This window comes from Pristis pectinata, chromosome 7 (genome assembly GCF_009764475.1).
Source record: "Pristis pectinata isolate sPriPec2 chromosome 7, sPriPec2.1.pri, whole genome shotgun sequence".
Lineage (NCBI taxonomy): Eukaryota > Metazoa > Chordata > Chondrichthyes > Rhinopristiformes > Pristidae > Pristis > Pristis pectinata.
Window position 1 is genome coordinate 67,908,797 of NC_067411.1, and position 12,894 is coordinate 67,921,690.

Here is a 12,894-nt window from a genome sequence, read left to right on the forward strand (position 1 = left end):
CTTGAGAACAATTTAATTTCAATTGCAGAAAATGTGAATTTATACAAAATAAATCAAAGTACTTTATCTATGGTCTGCACCAAAGTTTTCTGGAAATATTTGCATTATCCTAAGCCATTTAAGTATCTTTAAAAAAATCTAAACCTAAGTTGAGGGACACAAACACATGGTGATAATATATTCATGTTAAAACAGCAATGAAATTCACACAAATTGCAGAGGAGACAGGAAAAGTTTCAGTATCAGACTGGTAGTGGAGACCAACAATCAGTGTTACACAGTAGTGCCAATTGTCTGTAGTTTCTTGGATAACAGTCTTGAAATATTGTGCCAAGTGCCTTTGCTGCTGAATCACTTCTTATGTACAGCCAAAGCAGATGCCAGTCTAGTGCTGTGACTGTTCTCACATAATAAATACTGTGGCCCACTGCTGAGACAAGATCCATTCGTCAACTCAGTATCCAAAAAATGAGAGATTGGGAAAGGTTTGCAACTTCTGCTATGGATCTTAAAATTCCTTTGTTGTACCAAAATCATCGCAATAGCAAATTAGGACATTCTATATATGCAGTTGGGAATCTCCCACGTATTTCTGCAAGGGCACAGCCAAGCAATTGTATCCTGATTCTTCAGAGGAATGGTTAGTTTTACAGGTCAGTTTTCTGACTTCTGGGAGAGTATTATCTGATGTTGTTTAACTCAGCACAAAGTACAACTCATTAATGAATGTTAGTGTGTTCAAACTTTCTTCATTCGCACCCGAGAGTGCTGACGAACCAAGGGGTCTGCTGGTAACTGCTGGCCCTATTTTGTTTTTCAGTTGATGAAGTCATCAACTCTTTTCTGCTTAGGGAGCTTCTTGAGGTCGAGGATGGCTTGTTTCTACTGCAGTTCTGTGGGTTCTGAGATGGCCAATGAGGCCAATCTGGGTCCTGCAGATTCTGCCACATGTGGAGGAGGTAGAAGTTTGATGAACAAAACTTGTCTGCTTGAACAAGTTGATAATGACTTGTATATCAGCCTGGGAACTCACATAAGATATAAGATAAGATACTTATTTGGCAAGAAATGTTGAGAGAAGTGTCGAGACGATAACACTGCCTTTCTTGACATCGGCCTAAACTGATTAGACTTGTTATGGAGCAGGTAGAAGATTGAGGAGAATTTCTGTGGGCAGCCAAGCTGAGAAAGATTCTCCACAGTCCTTCTCAATTGATGGAGTCAGAGGATTTTGTGAGGTCAAAAGTGGTCACATTGTGCAGTTGACACCGATCCCTCCATTTATCTTGGAGTTGACGAGTGGTGAAGATAATGCCTGTTACGCATCTTGATAGACAGAATCTACTTTGCAATTGGGAGAGCAGCTCTTCAGCCACTGGGAGGAGGTGTCTGAACAATGACTTCCTCTGCAGCAGACCACTAGGAGCTACCTCTTTAATTACCGCCATTGTATTTGCCTTCTTCTTGAAGATGGTTGTGATTATGGCGCCTCTGAGATCTTCTGTCCTCTTGAGTGGGACTTGAGGTTGTGAACTCGTAACGGAGGTTCCTCTCTGTCAAGTTTTAAAACTTCATCAGGAACACTGCCAGCTTTCAAGTCCTTAGTGTTTCTCAGTTGGCATATGACCTTTCAAACTTCAGTCAAGGGTGGCTGAGGTTGAACCAAACAGTTTTTTGTAGGATGATCAAAATTCTCAGGTACAGAATAGCATCATGATTGAGAAATTCTTTGTAACGTTCCTTCCAGTGAATGTTGACTGCCTCTCTGTCCCCTTCTGTTCTTGGTTGTCATCATGGTTGACCCTTGTGTGATTGGGCCGGAGGTGGCCTTGACACTGCTGAAGAATCCAAACATGTTATGGTTATAAGCATATCACTGGAGCCCCTGCACTACTTCTACCCGTCATCTATTCATTGGCTCACAGGTATTCTGTTGGACCTCAACCTCAAAGTACTGGTAGAACTGTTTCTTTTCCCTTGAGTTGTGGTGGATTTTCCAAACCAAGGATGTCTTGTATTTACAGTTAATTAGTTCCTGAATCACATTGTCATTCTCGCCAAACTAGTCCTAATATTTTCTGGTAACAAGGCCAAGAGTCTCTTCATAAATGCTAATTATGATGGACTTCAAGGCAGTCCAGACATTGTAAACACTCCACAGCTTCTGTAGAATCATTTAGCTGGTCTGCTGGGAATTGCTGTCTGTAACAGAGCTCACTGCTCTCTTGCATGTCATTCCTAAATGTCTTGTCTGTCCCAACATCTTGTATTGAATTCTTTCATGTTATTCAGGCTGTTACTGAGAACTAAGCACATTCTAGCCACATTAAGCTCAGAGTAGGAGTGCAAGTTATCACCAGTTATCAAATGTTAATACACATACAACATAACATCTTTCCCAAGATATTCTGCCACAGTGAGAATTGTGCATCTGTGTGTTCATGGAAGCTTCATTTAAGGGTATTGTTGTCAGACATTGGAGTTTTAAACCACGTGATTTTGATCTTCATCCTCATGCCAACAGGGCAGGTTGTTTACAATGTAAACAGCAATATACCTTTAATCGTAATTATAACATAAACATATTAATAAATAAGTCACAGGGCAAAAGAGAAAACGTTTTATTTTTAAATATCTGTTTTTAGAAAGATCATTTTCTGCACTTCAAATTGCATCATGAGATCTTCTAAATCCACTTGGGATCCTACTTTGTCATCTAATGCAAAAGAACCACCTGTAATAATGCAGCTCTATAGCACTGGATTGAAGTTCATGATTAGAAAAGACATTGCCCAGATCTCCTGTAATTGTCTAATGATTAAAGTGGTTAATTTGATTGTCACTTTCAGTGCATTTAATAATACCCCAAGATTATCCAGGTTAATAGGTGAAACACCTTTTAATTGACCAAGAGAGTCATTAAACAAGCTATGAAAATTAAAATGCTGGAAAAACTCAGCAGTCAGGCAACAGCTGTGGAAAGAGGAACAGTCAATGTTTCGGATTTGTGAACCTTCATCCATAGATGCTGCTTGACCTGCCCAGTGTTGCCAGTATTTTCCATTTTTATTTCAGACTTTAAACATCTGTAGTAGTTTTTTTAATATATTTTCATTTATTGTTAACACTGTTGGATTGAAGATTCAAGTTGAAAAGAACATATTGCAAAAGGCTGTTCATTACAGAATGAAAGATTGCCTCAATCATAGAAGCAAATTAGATATTCTGATTTTTTTATGAAAGTGCTTTTCTCTTGAACTACTGTCACCCGCTATGATAAACTGCAGTGATGTGCTGTTGCAAGGCTCTTCCTGCCATTGCACCACCTGTCAGTCACTCCTTACCATCTCCTACTCCCCCTCAGCACCCCATGCCTCATGAGGACTCCATCACAATACTGCTGTAAATGGGTGTCGTGCTCACTCCACATGAATGGACTACTTTCCCCCAGGAAAATAAATCAAGTATTGTGGCCTCGTCAGAAAGTGGGTGGGGGTCCTTTCCTACTTTTGATCTTCATGAAATGCGATAAAAACACTACAACTTGGATCCAGCAAAGAGATTTGTAGGAACTGACCCATACAGGAACAGGTAACTGAAGTAAAGGTCATGCCCTGCATATCTGTTCCACCACTTATGTTTATCAATAAATTGCCAGGGAGCTATTTTGTTTTCCATAGGTGTATCATAAGAATCCTTGCTCATAATGCAGTACAATTGCGCAAGTCATTGTCAAGCAAATGTCAAATAGTCTGTCAACACGAAAATAAACATTGAGTCACATTTTTATATGATGTTTTTTAATTAGCTGGAACCCAATTTAGCATCAACTCAGTGGATAGGATTGAGACGAAAATGAATATCTGACTGCCATGTTTATTTGAAAAGACTGTGGGAAAATTGTGTGTAAGAAATTGGAAAGCCTATTTTTCTTTACAAATAAGTTACAGTTTTGTTGCATACACAAAAATAAGTTCCCATCATTAGAGTTAGAACATTTCTTAGCTAATGAATAGTTATTATTTTATGCAGCTCCAGAAAATAAGCTACACAAAAGGAGAAGACTGCAGGAAAGTTGATGGAAATGTGGACTTTAGATAATTCTGGTCTATGGTCCTGGACTCTGGAGTTCTTTCAGTTTGTTTGAAACTGTTGTATATTTGAAATTATCAAATTCAAATTTAAAATATGTATACAAAAAACAAAAAAATGATAAATGCACAGGGAGAGAGAACATAATTAAAAAGACAATGAACAACTCCAACAAAACCCATGTCCAAACAAAAATGTGAAATGTCTCTTTTGCATTTCTCCACAAAAATGCAAATAAACTAATTTCAGTAAATTATTAGCAGGAAGAAATTTCTTTGCATGTTAGTTCCCCTGCACTTTGATGAAGCAATGGGTGATTAAACTGTCTTTATGGTGCTTTTGAATAGCATTTCTTTTCTATTAAGTAACTTTTGTTGTAGACAGTTAAAAGCACTTGTTTCTATGGAAACAAGTACAAGGTCTGTTACTGCAGAAAAAATGGGTAATGCATATTGATTGATGGTGGATTGGCTGTGTAATTACTACAGCAGTCCAAAACTTTTGTGTTTCTTTAACAGTAATCAAATTCTGTCTAGACTTAAATAACAGCAGATTATTTTCAAATCATCTCCTCCTGGGAACAATAGCTTTTGAAGGACTGTGCAGGCATATTTCATTTTCTTTTTGGTATTGTACGTGACATCTTAGTAAAATATTCAAGTTAAGTGTTTTTATGCCAGTACTGATGTATTATTGCAACTGGCTTTTCTCCACAGGCAGGATGCTTGTGCGAGGTGTCATAAGTCTTCATATTCCATATTATTTTGCAGATTTGCAAAATTGGTTGGGAACTGCATTTTTTTCAGCAATCTTGCCTATCTCCAGCTTACAGGAAATACATCCAACTGAGTCAGCCTTAAGAGCTAAATTGAACTTTAATTCTAATTTATGATGGCAGCTCTCGACAATAAAGAGGGAAAATCAGAGGCAAAGCCATCTGTCAGAGCATGCGCACCTTCCGGGAACTGTCCTAGGACGCAGATATGCTCTTCCAAATGGCCTCCTTCTGTGCTGTTAGATTCTGTGGTTCTATTCTGTGACACTGGACTTGATGTCAGACTCACTATAAACATGGCTGTAGGTACAAGAAAGTCAGTAATGAAATCAGAAAATGCAAAGAATCAGATTCTGAAACTGATGCTGCCTGACCTGCTGAGTTTTTCCAACATTTTCTGTTTTATTTCAGATTTCCAGCATCTGCAATTTTTTCTGGGGTTACGAGAAAGTCAACCTTAGTTCAGGTATTTAGCTTGGTTAGTTAAAGTCTGGCAAAACCATTTAAATGTGTGGTCGAGGTGGACCTGTGAAAATGCAGTCAGCGTCATCAGTAAGAGTTAAAACTTGGTTCAGGTCGGAAGACATTTGCCGAGTTTGCTCATGAAGTGGAATTCTCTATCTAATATCCCTCATATAATACCCAATAGACTATCCTATCACTAAAGAACTGCATTTCTGGCTTAGATAGATCCTTATCCCAAGGCAGCTGCACACTTTTGTCACATTTGCTTATGTATATAAATAGGAACATTGCAGTTATTCATCATTGTTTTATTTGTTCCAAATCCTAATCTGTCAGATCTCTTGTTTTTTGCCAGATCAAATTTGTCAGATCACTATGTTTTGCCAATTAGATATTGGAAACATAAACGCCTCTGTCTTTGGTCTCCATCACAAACTCTGCTCCCTAGCCACTAGCTGCATCCCTCTCTACAGTTTTCAAATCACTCCATGGCCTTTTACTCCTTCTCTGTGATTTCCTCAAGTCCTACAAGCCTCCGGTTTCTCTGCCGTCATCCATTTCAGATCTCCTCACAATCCCAAACTTTAATAGTTGTGCCGTTGCCAGTTTTCGCACCAGTTGCCAAGGCCCTAAGCTCTGGAATTCCACTCTTAAATCTCCACCTCTCAACATAGAAGCACAAAATCATAATGGCACAGAAGGAAACTATTCAGCCCGTCAAGCCAATGCTGGCATTCCAAAGAGCAACCCAATCAGCCCCATTATCCTACTTTCCTCATAGCATGTAGAGACGATTTCCCTTCACGTGTCTATCTAATGCCCTTTGAAAGCATTGACAACAATGTTTCCACCATTCTTTTGAGCAATGTGTTCCAAATCATGACCATTCTCTCTGTAAAAAGACTTCTCCTCACATCTGCTTCAACTGCCTTTTGAGGATGTATCTGAAGGCCCTCCTGGTCCCTTGCTGATGTGAGACATTCTTCACACATTCCACTTCCTCAACCAAAGCCTCCTCTGGTGCATCCAGAACCTTGGACCTCACCATCTCCTAAATCGTGCCAATCTTCACTGTTTCTTAAGCTTGTAGAATGGCCACCAAAGCCTGCAACTCCCCTTTAAGAGATGCAGGCTGGGTTTAGACAGAACAGGCTAGCTTTAACTGGTGCTGCCCATTTGTAATATTGAGCCCCCTGCCAGTGCATCCAGCCAATGAAGAACGTAATTAGTGTTGACAGTACACAGCAATGATTGTGAGCAGGCAGTACAAAGCTGGCATGCTGCCTGTATTGCAATCAACCGACACAGATTAATCACGCAGAGCCATTCACGTGCCCATTATTGGCGACTGTCTAAATTAGCAATCTCTCACTCTTACTGAGACACAGTTACCCCAGTGTCTGAATTGATTGTGGATTGTGACTGGATAAATACCCACTCAGGGCATTGGAACTAACTCATCCTAATGCAGAGATCTGAACTCTTCTATGATATAGTAAACTTCCCAGAGTATTAATCAGAGCCAGGAGCCCTGAGTATACTTTCCCACCAAGAAATTTGCCATGGTTCAAGATCTTTTGAACATTTATCCATTGGAGTTATTTGATAAAAGTTTGTGTTTTAATTGTTGTGTTTTAATACCATAAGGTTTAGTAATTCTACTGCGCACATGATGATGTACTCATGTGGTGCAGATGAAAGGTATAACCAACCATTGCAGTCGCTGACCCACCCTTCACTATACTACACAACTTCAGTTGCACTTAAGGCCTGTGGCATAAACAGATAGATAGGGAGTGGGGAGGTGAAATCGGGGGATAGACTGGCAGCTTGTTGTGGAGGGGAGGTGGGGATGGGGCCAGCAGGTTGTTTGGGAGACTGGAATTGGGGACAGATTGTTTTTGGAGGCTACCAGGAACAGGACGGTAGATTGTGCGGGCTGGGCAGTCAATGATATCTTGCTCGTTTCAAGAGTATTGGTGCTGACAGATTAATTAAGGTGGAACTAGGGACAGGCCCAAAAACAGTCTCTAATCAGCTCCCATGATATGAGTGTGGGTTGAGGGTGGGTGGGACTTACTAGCGGCTTCTTACTTATTGGCAGGGAGGGAGAGGTCAGCTGGCAAATTGTTTGGAAAGAATGGGATAAAAACAAGCGGCAGCAAGCAGTGCAATCTGAATCAGAATCAGGTTTATTATCACTGACATATGTCGTGAAATTTATTTTGCAGCAGCAGTACAGTGCAAGACATAAAAATTACAATAAATTGCAAAAATAAATAAATGGTGCAAAAGAGGAATAACGAGGTAGTGTTCATGGGTTTATGGACCGTTCAGAAATCTGATGGCGGAGGGGAAGAAGCTGTTCCTAAATCATTGAGTGTGGGTCTTCAGGCTCCTGTACCTCCTCCCCGATGGTAGTAACATGAAGAGGGCATGTCCCGGGTGGTGAGGGTCCTTAATGATAGATGCCACATTCTTGAGGCACCACCTCTTAAAGATGTCCTCGATGTCGGGGAGGGTTGTGCCTGTGATGGAGCTGGCTGAGTCTATAGCCCTCTGCAGCCTCTTTCGATCCTGCACATTGGAGCCTCCACACCAGGTGGTGATGCAACCCGTCAGAATGCTCTCCACTGTACATCTTCAGAAATTTGCAAGAATCTTTGGTGACATACCAAATCTCCTCAAACTGGGTGCACTGGGTTGACCATGTGTCTCTGACGTGGAACTAGCACTAGGTCACAGAAGTGACTAACAACAGAAAGTGCCCAATCAAACTTTGCTAGTGTGGAGACCTGGGAATGGCTATTACCATTTTTCACATTGAAAGATATCATTCTAATGCATCACACTGAAAAGCACGGTATGATACAATTGAAGTTCCATGTCACAGTATGTTACTGCAAATAAGGAATTTGTTTGAAAATCTAAGATGCTTAATTTAAAATAATTTAAGAGGTGCCTCCTAAAACCCCACATTAGAAATTTTTTATCACTTAACTATCTTTTTTTTTGGTCTCTAACTTTTGTTTAAGGGTCTTCAAAATTGTCTTTTTTCCCCTACTTTAACTCCTGATATTTTCCCTTTCTGCTTGGCATCTCCTAATTTGTCAAAATAAAATATTTTGAGATGCGTTCCAACATGAAAAGAAGTGCTTTCAAAATGAACATTTGCTGCATTTGTTTACTGAATATGAAAGACTTCGATGCATCACTCCTGGAACGCAGATGCCAAAATTAAACCAAAATTAGTTAAACCAAAGTGAAGGATATTTCAAACAATTCATCCAAAAGCATTTGTTTGCTCTTTGTTCTTATTTGCACACCCAGCAGCTCCTTGGATTTCCTTGGAATGCTGGTAATTTATGAAATTTACTTGCATTCTAGAGATGTTTTGGCAAACCCCAGATTATGGCAGTTCGAAAGCCCCCTGTCACAGGGTTATCTAATGTTAGTGATCCTGAAACTGGGGTCTGGAGATTTTCCAGGGGATCAGTGAGAGAAACTGCCTGTGATTGACCTGCCTCAAGCACAATACCCATGGTTTATGGCCTTAAGGTAGGAGGCAGAGGTAGGCACTTATGTTTAGACAGGTTTGACCACAGAGGTTGGTGAACTGGGAAAACAGCAGCAGCAGGTACTGAGACGTCTCAACTTTCGGACAGATACAAACATCAGAAATATTTAAAGGTTTCCACAGTTTTTATTTGTCTATCTCTGATGAAAACAGAATCTTATCGAACTGTTTAATTTAATTCAAAATTTAGATCAACATCTTCTGCCTGGAAATTAAGAGCAATTGTGGAAGGATGACTGTGAGGTGCAGGGAATATTATTCTCTTGTTTGATACCTTGGGCAGAATTTGGTTTTTGAAAGAAGAGGAATCCCTACTTGATAACAAACAGGTTACATTTGCAAGGGATCAATCAGAATGAGGATTTAATACAAGACCATATCTCTCCAGTTGATATTCTTGCAAATCAAATATCAGTTGCAGGGATCTGGCCTTGCATCACATCCTCAGTCTGCACGATTCTTTTCAAATGTAATATGTCTGTTATCAAGCAGGGATTTCCTTTCTTTCCAATCTCTGCAATTGATATTTGAGTTGCATAAATAGGTGGGTTAGCAACTTGTAAGGAGGGCACACGCAGAATGCAAAGGGATGTACATAATTAATTGAATGGGCAAGTAGTTGGAAGAAAGAATATATTACGTGAAAATGTACAGTTATCTCCTTTGGAGGTAAGAATGAACAAGCAAATTATTATTTAAACAGTAAGACTGTAAAATGTTCTGGTGTAAAGGTATTTGGGTGTCGCAGTACAAAAGGTTAGCATGCAGGCATAGCAAGCACTTGGGAAAGCTAATAGAACATTGGCCTACATTGCAAGGGGCATGGAGTTAAATGTGGGAATGTTTTGATGCAATTTTATAGAACGCTGGTAAACTGCATCTGGAGTACTGCATTCACTTTTCTCCATTTTTAAGGAAGGATGCACTTCTTTTAGAGGCAATGCAGAGAAGATTCACAAAATTGATCCCTGGGCTGAGATGGTAGACATATGAAGAGAGGTTGGGCGAGTTGAAGTTGGAGTCTTCAAGCTATAGAAAAAATGAGAAGTGATCATATTGAAACATAAGATTCTGAGGGAGATTGTCAGTGATAATGCTGATAGGATGTTTCTTCTAGTGGGGGTATCTAGAACTAGATGGCATGGGTCAATAATAAATGTTTTGCCCATTTAAGACAGGGGTGAGGAGGAGTTTTGTCTCTCAGAGGATCCCGAATCTTTTGAATTTTGTACTGCGGAGAGCTGTAGACATGGAGTCATTGAATATATTCAAGGCAGAGAATGGCAAACATTTAACAAGAGAGTCATGGGATATGGGGAGAGACAAGTGGTATTGAGGCCATGAATGGGTCAACCGTGATCTTATTGAATCATGGAGCAGGCTCAGGGAACTGACTGACTCACCTACTCCTGCTCCTTTCATTTATGCTCTGCACATATTCTGCAGGATTAAATGTAATGACAGTGCATATTTTAACAACTTTTGATATTTGTGGTTTTGTAACAGATATGTTTAATGCTGGCGACTGCCTAATTGTGGTTGGCAATGTGCACAAATTTACTTGTCCTTATTGAATTCACATTTTGCCTCTTCTACTAAAATCTTATTTTCTCCTAAAAGAAAGGAGAATTCTTCCTTGTCTTATCTATTGAAACAAGCTAGAGAGGGAAGCATAACTAATACACAATATCCATGTACCTTTGATCAAGAACACAAAGAGTCATAGTTTCGTGAACAATCAGCCTTTTATTTACCCTCTCCAGGAGAAAGAAAAACACTTGTGACTTGTACAAAAATCATGAGCAAAACTACAACTATCGTGGATAATCGGAAATGCAAACAGCTGAGAAAGCCTGAACCACTAGTCCGTAAATGCAATCAGCAGCCTTGTCAGACCAGGTAAGGTACATAGATGGATATAAATTAACCAACAGCTTTATCCAGTGAAAGCTCTGTTATCTGGCATGTGCTGGACTTTACAGATGTCGGTTTATTAAATTTGCTGGTAAATCAAGGGTTATGTTACCCAATAATTGCATTATATTGTAAGCACAGTAGAATATATAGACATAAGGAAACTGAGGAGTAGAACTGGCAGTGTCTCTATAGCAGTACCAGTACTTCCGATTCTATACTTGGTAAACTCTCTAGGAGAAGCTACTGACATGTGGCAAATAGATCTGCTACTGGAGAATGCTGAACTGTGCTGAGAGATTTCTGAAGTGCTGGTTACTAGATCGTGCCAAATTATTTTCTGAGTTTTGATATTACATAAATGGCATTACAAATTCAGGTTATGGTCATGCTGCTTGCTAAGTCCAAGATCCAAAGCAGAGATTTCAAATATAAGCTGGCATTTACGATATTTCATTGGAACTTCAAGCCTTTTGTTTTACTCTTCCCAGGTTACTTTGTTATTGATAACAGGGAGTTACATTATAATGTCTCTCTCAACAGGTGGATGATGACAGAATGGACACCATGCTCACGTACTTGTGGTAAAGGAAGTCAAAGCAGACAAGTGGCATGTACCCAACAGCTCCGAAATGGAACACTGATTAGAGCTCGTGAACGAGACTGTCCCGGGTCGAAACCTGCATCATTACAACGCTGTGAGGGTCAGGACTGCCTGACAGTGTGGGAAGCTGGAATCTGGTCAGAGGTATAAAACTTGCTCAACTTTTTTTAGTGTTTCATCCTGTGAATAGTGGTTAATCGCCTTAGGTACAGAATACTTTTAAAACAATGTCTCTTGCTATATCAGTGGGGACGATTTTAACACACCACACCCTGCAGAATTGGGCGTAGTGTCACCCCAGCTGCCCTGTTCAGTAAAGAATAAAGAGGAAGCCCTTATGGGTAAATTATTAACATAATGTTGAAGCCCAGAGGAGAAGTGCTTTACCTTGAAGTCTGTCCTTTGCTGCCTTGGGCTCCCTTGTCTCACACACAGAACTGTCCTGAACCCCAACTCCACCCTCAGCCACTGATGGCTACTTCAGGTGATCTGCCTAGTTTTCAGATGCCAACCCCTCTTTACAATCCTTTTCATGTGGGTAGTGTCTGGCAGGAGCATTGTTTTACTACTCTCAGGGTCAGGAGAGAGGTTGATCTTAGATTCATCCCCACACAACACCAACCCACAGCTTCATCACGCATATCTGAAATCTAATGACAGCACTGTGGTTCTCTGCTAAAAATCTACAACACATTTCTGTTTCTGAGGATTTCAATCATGCACAAATCATTGCCGTTTACAACACCCAAGCAATAAATGCAGGCTTCATTCATCATAATTGTAAAGAAACGAAAGGTGAAAAGTAACATCGGACACTTTGCTTGAAACAATGTCATTTCAAGAGTTTGTCCTTATTTATTAGTTTTCAATGGCATAAAATTGGTCACAGTCATCAAGGTGTTCTACAGGATCAAGATTTTGGTAGCATTCTTTGATGGGGGTCCTAAGTGTATTGCACTCTGCATGTGTGTGTGGGTGTTTAAAAATTTAATGGAACAGATAAACCCAATCCATCATTTCCCAAAGGTCCAAATTTAATAGAGGCAACGAACCTTCTATTTAAGAGGCTTAGAATTAACATCCTAAAGGGGTGTAGAATTTAGGCTGTTACCAGATTAGTTTGTAATTCATCCTTTGTCAATTAATTATGGCTGTATTATCAATGCCTCTCATAATTTTTGTAAACTTCTGTCAGGTCTCCTCTCAGCCCCTGACATTCCAGAGAAAAAGCAACCCAAGTTTGTCCATCCTCTCCTTATAGCTCATACCCTCTAATGCAGGCAGCATCCTGGTAAACCTTTTCTATACCCTTTTCAAAGCCTCCACATCCTTCCTGTAATGGAGTGACCAGAATTGCACACAATTGTTCTGCAAAAAATTGATTTCCCTCCTTCAATATTGAAGCATGCTGTCCAGTTTTAGTATATTTTGCTATCTTTTCACAGAAATGAATTGGAAATAACTTGC

The 12,894-nt window shown here is 39.9% G+C and overlaps 1 protein-coding gene across 1 annotated transcript in view; it reads left to right on the forward strand.

Annotated features, from left to right (window-relative positions):
- LOC127572671 (A disintegrin and metalloproteinase with thrombospondin motifs 19-like) overlaps positions 1-12,894 on the forward strand; it is a 282,491-nt gene that overhangs the window by 234,731 nt on the left and 34,866 nt on the right. The window contains exons 20-21 of the mRNA XM_052020173.1: positions 10,673-10,808; positions 11,367-11,571. Coding sequence (XP_051876133.1) covers positions 10,673-10,808; positions 11,367-11,571 — 341 coding nt within the window. The remainder of the gene's footprint in view (positions 1-10,672; positions 10,809-11,366; positions 11,572-12,894) is intronic.